At 39.6% G+C, this 9,829-nt stretch overlaps 1 protein-coding gene across 4 annotated transcripts in view; it reads right to left on the bottom strand.

The window, feature by feature from the left end:
* chd6 (chromodomain helicase DNA binding protein 6) overlaps positions 1-9,829 on the bottom strand; it is a 137,533-nt gene that overhangs the window by 70,441 nt on the left and 57,263 nt on the right. For all 4 annotated transcript variants that reach the window (XM_088337463.1, XM_088337464.1, XM_088337467.1 and 1 more), the window contains 5 exons: positions 7,545-7,709; positions 5,923-6,102; positions 4,332-4,442; positions 1,606-1,808; positions 487-567 (listed from right to left, as the gene is read on the bottom strand). In XM_088337463.1, coding sequence (XP_088193589.1) covers positions 487-567; positions 1,606-1,808; positions 4,332-4,442; positions 5,923-6,102; positions 7,545-7,709 — 740 coding nt within the window. The remainder of the gene's footprint in view (positions 1-486; positions 568-1,605; positions 1,809-4,331; positions 4,443-5,922; positions 6,103-7,544; positions 7,710-9,829) is intronic.

Below are 9,829 nucleotides of genomic sequence, written 5' to 3'. Positions count from 1 at the left end.
GTGCATCAATGGACATTTTCAAATGTTTGATTTAGTTTTGCTGTTATAAAATTATTTTTTTTACTTGGTCTGAGGAAGTATTCTAATATTTTGAGATAGGATTTTTGAGTTTTTTTTTCAGCTGTAAGCCAAAATCAGCAATATTCAAATAATAAAAGGCTTGAAATAGTTCAGTTGATGTGTAATGAATCCAGAATGTATGACATTTTTGTTTTTTTAATTGCATTACAGAAAATAAAGAACTTTATCACAATATTCTAGTTTTCTGAGACAGTCCAGCATATATATATATATATATATATATATATATATATATATATATATATATGTATATATATATGTATGTATATATTTTTTTAATAATCCAAGTCAATGAGACACCGTGGCAAGACCAATTAGACTCTGGCAGCCTGCCAGAAATTTTCAATGGTATGGGAAACACTGAAATATCTCTCATCCTTCATAGATGAAAATTATTGAGCTGACCTGCAGATGGCCTCCATGTCTCGCTCTGTCAGATGCCATTTGAAGCGACCGTGGTTGAGGATGTCCTTCCAACGGCCCCACCTGTGGACACCGCCAACATCAAATACGTCACTATCTTCAATAGTTTTTATAACCCTATTCATTCGTTTATAAAACATTCGTGTTTAACGCGTACCCCTAATTTTTAATTAACCCTCTTATTACCATGGGGGAGCTGGCGCAAGCGCTATTTAAATCACGGTTCTTTAAATTCAATCAAAGTAGTTCTCCAAAATACCCACAAAGTGGCAGCAACTTTGATGACACAGACTGTATATATTAAGTAATAATTTTGTAAAGTATTTATTGTTATCTGAAACCTATTAAAAAACATTTGAAGCCTGTGAGCATTACTTTATTAGTTTCAATTGTCAACGGGGCAATGAATTAGGGTACCGATGGGTTATGTATGATGTGGGTGTCGGTCTCCAATAATTGCTTCACCATCTACCACACGTGTAAACTACACTGTATATCCGGCGCGCTAAGAACTTTGACATTTTTATTGTTTAACATCTCGTGCATCCATTCAATATGGTTGGTGTAAAGTGTAAAGAAGAGGCGAGCCGTTTCTTTTGAAATGAAAGTGGAATAAGAAAGCTTGATGCGGTTGAGAAAATGGTTGGATCGCTTTTTTCCGGCCATTTTCTACCACAGAGGAAGAAGTCGCCAAACTCATGAAGCCTATCTTCCAAAACTAAGTTAAAATTAACTTTATTTATCTTTATAGAGCTTATTATTTTATCAAATGTTTATTTTTTTAGTACAAAACAATACAGGTAACTTATACAAGCCTTAAACATACTTATATAAACCATAAACATCTAAAATATAACACTGAAGCATCTTACGAACAAATTCAACTTACAAACGATCGTCCGGAACGTATCTTGTTCGTAAGTAGGGCAGTGTCTGTACCCGGTATTACTGTGTTAATAATTTTACATATAGGTCGCACATATAGGTCGGAAAATAAGTTGCACCCAAGGCCAAACTAAAACAACAACTTATAGTCCGGAAAATACATAACTTTGGTTGCACTAATTAAATTAACCAAAATGTCAATCGTAAAGGTTGTACCCAAAGATGAGCAAGTTCTTCTCAACACGAAAGCATTCAGCTCGTAGGTAGCGGCGGTTGCGTTCTCCCAGGCGGCGGGTGCGGCACGGCTTCTCCTCGGAGTCGCTATCCAATTCCGAGAACTCCATTAGCTCATCGTCCTCAAAAGAATTGTAGTGGCGCGTCTGCTTCCTAACACGGGGTGTGTCAATCACCAGTGACTCCTGCCCATATGCAAGACGCGCTTGGTCAAGACTCAGTGGCTGTGTCCTTTTCACAACAATATATTGATTTGTGCGTGAGTAAGACGTTATTTTCTCTGGCATGGCAGCAGCAAACAAATGTTTTTTTAAAAATGTATACGTGAATGGGAGGGTGTGGCACTTTGTTAAGCGCCTTGAGCGCCACCCTCTTGTTTATAATGCGCTATAGAAGTGAAAGTCCAATTCCTCTGCATTATTTAGTAAAGAAAAGGGTTTGTACACCTTTTTGATGGCCGAATGTAAAAACTTTTCAAAGCACTTTCAAAGACAATTTTCAATTTTTTCCAGTATCATTAAAACAAGGAATCCAGCGTGAATCAATCATTATCCCTGTTGTTTGAAGTCTCTGAGCATTCCTCAAATTGATCCAAAATCTTTAAATGTGTTTTTTGTAGGTTCACAAATCTATAGGGATTTAGAAATGTGATTTTTAATGTTGCGTGTTTATTTATGAAAACATAATGGTAAATCTATCTATCTATCTATCTATCTATTTGTGGATCCGGTGTAAAAGATTTTGAGACAAATCTCTGCCCATATAGACCCTTTTCCAGCCTACATCATCAGCAGACATGAAAACGGCACAAGTATCAGTACAAGTTTGAATGGAGCAAGAGATTATTTATTTTTTGAATTGGGTCTTTAGAGTAGCAATTTACAAAAACAACTTGCCCAGCTATTGTGTGTTTAAGTGCACGAATAGCAATTTTAAGTAACACAAGTTTTTTGCAATTCCCAGAGAAAAAAAAGGCTTTTTCAAAAGCAACATAGGAGCTTGTGACATCTAGCCATTAAAAGAACTGACTGGACTGAGGACAGCATTAACAATGTCAGTATTTGTGGTGACTACTTAATATCTGGTAAATAATCGGGCCGATCAGGTTTAGACTTACTAGAATGTCGAATGCCTAAGTAAATGTAAGTAGCAGAAGTGTTGCGGAATTATAAGCGTTTGCTACCAATGCCTACAATAGACTATGAGTTTGCTGCTACTGGTGCCAAGTTAAAAGATCTTTTACAACAATGATAATCTTTTTCTGTCACTCGGCTGTAATGGGCCGACATGAATTCCGCCGGAGCCTGAACGCATATTTAAGAATGAAGTTGAATGTTTTTGAGATGAAGTGTTTGAGGACTATGCTAGGAGTGACACGATTGGATAGACTGAGAAATAAATGTGTAAGAGACAGAACTGGAGTAGTCGTGGAACTGAGCAAGCGTTTTGATAAGAGAGTACTCGGTTGGTTTGGACACATGGAGAGGATGGATGAGGAGCGAATGTTGAAGAGGATCTACAGAGCAGAAGTCAATGGAAGGGGACCAAGAGGAAGGCCGCGATTGACGTGGTTGGATGTTGTTATGAGTGCACTGCAGGAAAGAGGTCTAAATATAATGGAAGCTAGAGCTCTTGTTGGTGATAGAAAGGAGTGTAGAGGTGTTGTGAAAGGATAGTTGGATTGTGGACGCGTTCTTAAGGATGGGCTGGGCACCCGTATGATGCGGCAGGGTTAAACCAGTGAAAGCTGTCGGGCCCTGCTGTCGAACAAAAGAGTGTGTTGTGTCACCCGACCCGAGTGACGTGGCCGCTTTCTGGTGTCCTGTTTCATCTGGAGGGACGAAAGCATGACCGACTTGGGTGCCGAGGTGCCTAACTTGTTTGGGTGTTTGGGCAATTGGGTTGGCCATGGTTCAAAAAATTTTGTGTGTTTTTTTTTTTTATTTCCCTTTTATTTTCCATCCACGTCAATCGCGGCCTTCCTCTTGGTCCCCTTCCATTGACTTCTGCTCTGTAGATCCTCTTCAACATTCGCTCCTCATCCAAGCTCTCCAAGTGTCCAAACCAACCGAGTACTCTCTTATCAAAACGCTTGCTCAATTCCACGACTACTCCAGTTCTGTCTCTCACAATTTTATTTCTCAGTCTATCCAATCTTGTCACTCCTAGCATAGTCCTCAAACACTTTATCTCAAAAACATTCAACTCCCTTCTTATTGTATGTGTGTGTCTTGCTGTCGGTCACCCCTCTTGAGTGATATGACCAAGGAAAATAGATAGATAATTAATTTCGCCATTCTGCCTCAATAACGTGGGCGCAGCTTGGCTACATCGCACTTTAAAAACAAAGAAAAGGGGGCTCTTCGGCGCAACACTAGGGGCCTATAGCGATTGACATTATAACGCCACACACTCTTAAGTTACTCAAGGTATGAAGAAATGCAATGGCAAAATGAAGCCACCAAAGAGCAGTGTCGGCCTGATTTTTAGGCAAACTTGTTTTATTTCATCTTCTTTATTGTGTGGTCAATTTAGTCAGATTGCTGAGAAACATGGCAAAAATTTCAAACATTTTCAGGCACTTCACCCAAAATTCAAGCACTTTTGAAACTTTACAAACTCAACATTAAAATTCATGAAAATCCAAGTATTTCAAGCACCCGTATCAACTCTGAAAGTGGTAACTCCTTATTTTTATGATTTCATACCTTCTCTGATTTCGAATCAATCTCCACTTCAGCGATCTTTGCCCACTTTTGCCAGAAGTTGGGGTCATCCAGAGAGATGTCAGTGCGGTTGCCTGATGAGATGAAGCTAGCCTGGTATAGTAGGAGAAAAAAAATGACTAAAACATGTTCATGACTATATTTGAGCAGTAAAATGAAATTGAAAATGTTTTGGACTGACAAATATTTCACATATAATCCTAATATATTAAACCAAACAATTATTAAAAACGTAAAAGAACAAGTCATATAGCATTTGCATAATTATTAGAGAAACAAATCTTTGGCCTATCAAAAACGTATTTGTACGATCAATAAAAGTTGTAGATGGACTGTTTGAACCAATAACCCTGCATTATTGCATCATAAGACCGATAATTAAGGATGTAAACCAAGAGAGACCAGCACAATGAACAAGATATCAAATGAACATCTTGGAACTGCAAAACACAGGGAAATGTCCAAATCTAGGAATGACCAATGGCTCTTTGTGATTGTATTTAAGGAGTAGCAGCCTTTGACACGTTAAAGTAATCATGTCGGCATTCATGACACTGTATTAAAGCTGTTAACATCATATTTATCCAGTAGGACCTTCTCCGTCACGCTTAGTGACCTGTCCTCTTCCAGTGCCCCCATCTCTACTGTGGTATTCCACAAGGATCTATTCTTGGCCCTATACTCTTTTTGTTGTATGTTATCACTTGGGTCAATTATTGCCAGGCACAACCTTTCTTTACGTTGTTATGCAGACAACATACAAATCCATCTACTAGTAAAGCCAAAAAGTAACGATCAATGTTCTCTTTTTGAATGTATTGTTGATATTAAGCAGTGGTTGGCCCAAAATACATCATGTTTGTGGATACCATGACGCCCCGGCCTCAGCACCCAGTCTTCTAAGAGGAATTCAACACTCAGAAACCTGGGTGTGACTTTAATAGTCACCGCCAGTTTGACTAACAGTTCAACAATGTTGTCAGGATGAGCTTCTTTTAGGGTCGTCTTCTAGCAAAAGTTAAATTGTTTTTAAGCTGTCCTGACTTAAAGAAAGCTATACATGCCTTATTAAGCTCAAGGATAGATTATTGCAATGAACTTTATGTTGGCGTCTCCCAGTCATCTTTAAAGTCGTCTAAACTTGCGCAAAACGCTGCTGCCCCTCTTAACAAACACCAGGATTCATTGGCTCCCTGTCCTTTTTAGAATTGATTTTAAACTTGCCCAGGTCAAAATATAAACGATGAGGTGACCGAGCCTTTCGTGTTGCTGCCCTCAGGCTCTAGAAAAAGCTCCCCGTCGGGATGCGTCTCATTTGTGACCTGGGCCTCTTTAAATCCTGGCTAAAAACACACTTCTTTAGGATGACTTAATTTTATTTTACCCTTTTCGATCCTGATGTATTTTTAATGTCTTTTATTGTTTTGTTTTTTTTTGTTTGTTTTTTACTTATTTCTTCCCTTTTATTATCTACTGTAAAGAACTTTGGTACACCGAAAGGACTGTTGAAATGGGCTGTATAAATAAAGGCCGTTTAAAATGTTTTAAAAAGTGAAAGCAGTGTTGTGCATACCTTTGCAAAGGTGGACCCTTTGCCCTCGGACTGTATAGTGATGGTCTGCGTACGTCTCTGCAGAATCTGGTCGATGTCCTCCTCGCAAAACTTGGAGCCTTCATCCTCTTCGTCCATCAGAGCGCCATAGGCTCCTTTTTTCAGCAAGTCTTCCAGCTCCAGCTTAGATAGCTGCTGCACCTGCAACCCCAGCCCAAACCCACGTTACAGGCCTGCTTCAAACGTGTCGTAAGTTAATACTCTATGAACTCTAAAGGACAGGAAATGAATATCCAGTAGAAACAATTGAACGGCTTATGACCAAGATACTATTGTGTGTCCTGAGAATCAACAACAAAAAGTATGTTGAAATAAAAGTTTCAGATCACCGTATTTTCCACACTGTAAGGGACACCAGATTATAAAGCGCACCCCGAAACATATGGCCGTTTCATTTATAAAGTGCACCAGATTATAAGGTGCACGAAATTAAAACTACAGTAAGGGCTACAGTTGCTCAAAGACTGAGAAAGAACTGTATTTGGCATTAATAGATAAGTTGGAATATATCACTGATCACAATTGCATAACATTAGATGCAATGGGAATCAAACCTGGATCAGGGCAGAGAGTGCGCCGGATCCCACCCACTAGACAACTGGTAATACAGACGACAAATGAAAAGGCAGATGGTTTAATCTCATCATCACACTATTTTTAGTCACGGTACCAAATTGTTGATGTTATCACTGGGCCGGGCTGCGGGAATATTGTCAGAAATTAAACTAGTCCCTGGTCGAGAAATGGTAGGGAACCAATGAAATACAAGACACTAAGATTCTGAACTGAATTGGGGGAAAGGCATCGTGGAAAGTAATTTGGTTGTCCTGAAAAAAAATAAACATTGTGTGATAATGAGATAAGGCACACTGCCTTTTGAGTTGTCAACAGTTTCATTTATATCCCTAGTGGTTTAGTCTGCAACCCAAAATGTTGAAAGAGCTGTATTGGAACCTTTAAAAAATAATTAAAAGCTTGATATAAGCCTTATGAAGAATTCAACACATGTTGTATGCATCTATATCCGCTCTATTTGCCTACAATGAAAATTAAGCAAAGTTGGATGCAGTATTCTATTAATTGTGTACAAAAAAAAACTTCGCTCGGGGGAGGGAGACAAATTTTAAGTGGTATTTTTATATTCATGAGACACTGGCATTAGTATTATTTAATTGATCGGATTAAATCATGAAACGTCACGCTGTGATATAAAATGTGCTAAAGAATTTTGCTTTTGAGTGTAGAGCGGGTTTGGCATGTTTGTTGAATTTTGTTAAAAATATTTGGTGTGGCTCTATTGAAAAAAAAAAAAAAAAAAGACATCAATATATGTTTGCTTTTATGGCTCTTTGGTTCAGGTCAAGTCTTGTTTATTTGTATAGCCCTTAATCACAAGACGCCTCAAAAGGCTGTACAGAACACAGTCCACTGTTTTAAAACTGACATGAGGGCAAGGAAAAACTCAAGACCTCAGCATTCAAAATCCATTAATGACTCCTCTCCTTATTTTGAAAGTCAATTAAAGTTTAAACTTAGGTTCCCAACCCCTGCTCTAACAGCTCAATCCATTGAGCATGACTCACCCCATTGAGGCCGCCCTTGCGGTTGATGTCTTGAAGGACGGCCTTATCGAGGCCCAGTTTGAGGCTGGCTTTGTCAAACATCTCCCTTTCATATGAGTTCCTGGTGATGAGGCGGTACACCTTCACGGCCTTGCTTTGGCCGATGCGATGGCAGCGAGCCTGAGCCTGGTGGCGTTAGACAGAAAAGGGAAAGAAGTCACTTATTTAAATCAGTGGCAGCAACCGCCAGGCTGCTGACCGGTACTGGGCCCCAGAGAATTCCATGTTTTAGCACTAAGGGACAATCCTTGTCAAACATATTTATACATTATGGCATGGAATGGTTTATTGCCAGCTAGTGTTAAAATCGGGCCTAAAAATCCAGGCCAACCCAAACCAGGCTGCGGGTATAACAGCCCGAACCAGCCTGAACCCAACAAATCAACTTGATTTGAGGGACTGGTCCCAAAATAAACAGGCTAACTTTATGATTGATATTTTATGCCTGGATGCCATGGAGATCGGAAGGATGATGACTAAAAGGAAAGTTGAGTGTTAGCCTTGAGTGAAACAAAGATGAAAGGAAAGGGTGAATTACAGCTTGGAGGTATGTATGGTAGAAGGTCTGGAGTTACAGGTGGACATGCTAGAGAAGGAGTGGCTGTGTTTGTAAGTGAGAAAGCAAAGGAAAAACTGGTGGAGTTGAAAGCGATAGCTTCCAGATTGATGTGGGTGAGGTTGAAGTGGGGTGTAGAAGTATGGATGTTTATAAGTGCATATGGACCTGGTTCAGAAAGAAGCGCTGAGGAGAGAGAGGAGTTCTGGAGGAATGTGTGGCAAGTGCGAAAGAAGGGTGGAAAGTGGTAATACTAGGTGACCTGAATGCTAGAGTGGGTGATGAAACGGTTGAAAATGTGATTGTTAGATATGGATTACCAGGAAGAAATGAGAGTGGGAAGAAATTGATTGAGTTATGTGTGGAAAATGAGTTGGTGATTGGAAATACATTGTTTAAAAAGAGGGACATGAATAAGTATACCTTTGTCAGTGTGGATAGTGGCAAGTTGGCGGACAGAGCACTGATGGATTATGTAGTGGTTAAGAGAGGGATGTTAAGTAGATTGTTGGATGTGCATGTTTACAGAGGTGAAATGAGTGGTACGTCTGATTATTTTTATGTGGAAGGAAAACTGAGAATAGATGGATCGTGGAGGGCTAGTTATAAGAAGAGTGTGAGGGAAGAGGTGAAAATGTCAGAGTTGAATAAGGCAGAAAAGGAAAGAGAGTTTAAAGAGAGGATCATAAAGGGGAGAATAAACGGGTTAGTAGAAGAGAAATGGAGAGTGTGGAAATTGAATGGAAGTGGTTTAAAGAGGCAGTGTTGAGAAGTGCAAAAGAAGTGTGTGGAATGAGAAAAGTTGGTCGAGGTATTAGGAAAGGAAGTGAATGGTGGAATGATGAGATATAAGAGGCTGTGACAGAAAAGAGACGTGCCTTTGAGGAGTTGCTGCAAGATAAGAGTGGCGATGCGTATGAAAGATATAAAGTGAAGAAAAGGTTGGTAAAAGCGGCAGTGGAAGCAGCGAAAAGGAAAGCAAATGATGAATGGTGTCAAAAGATAGGAGTGAACTTTGAGGAAAGGAGAAAAGTATTCTGAAAAGAAGCGAAAAGAGTAAGAAACAGTGAGTCTGGAAAGGAAGAGAAAGTGATAGATTGCTGGTTAGCGGTAGTGAAGTTAGGATGAGATGGGCAGAGTATTTTGAGGAGTTGCTAAATGTGGAGGATGGGAGAGAAGTGAGAGTCGAGGCAATCGATGGTATGGAATGCCCATGTTGGGTGATTTAAATGTGAAGCCTGTGGAAACATGGGAGGTGCAAGAGGCAGTGAAAGAAATGAAAGGGGGGAAGGCACCTGGGTTGGACGGTTGTACTGTTGAATGCCTGAAAAAAGGTGGCACAGCTATGATTGACTGGTTAGTGCGCTTGTTGAATGTATGCTTTTTAAGTGGTGTGGTTCCTGTTGATTGGTGTAGTGCATGTGTGGTGCCATTTTATAAGGGTAAAGGTGATAAGTATGAATGTAGCAATTCGAGAGGTATCAGTTTGTTGTCTGTGTAAGCTTTATGGAAGAGTCTTGATTAAGAGAGTGAGAGAAAGAACGAATGAGGTGGTGATAGAGGAGCACGGAAAAAGCTCTGAAGGTCAATAATGGAGTTCAAGACGGAAAACAAAAAAATTAAGTATTGTATGTATATAGAGCAGAAAAAGAGTCATGTTTAAGTCATTGTTATTTGTATAACCCTTCAT

Source organism: Urocampus carinirostris, chromosome 6, assembly GCF_059441175.1.
Source record: "Urocampus carinirostris isolate Australia breed hairy pipefish chromosome 6, RoL_Ucar_1.0, whole genome shotgun sequence".
Classification (NCBI taxonomy): Eukaryota; Metazoa; Chordata; class Actinopteri; order Syngnathiformes; family Syngnathidae; genus Urocampus; species Urocampus carinirostris.
The sequence above is the reverse complement of the archived record's forward strand: the minus strand, read 5'-3'. Positions and strand labels throughout refer to the sequence as shown.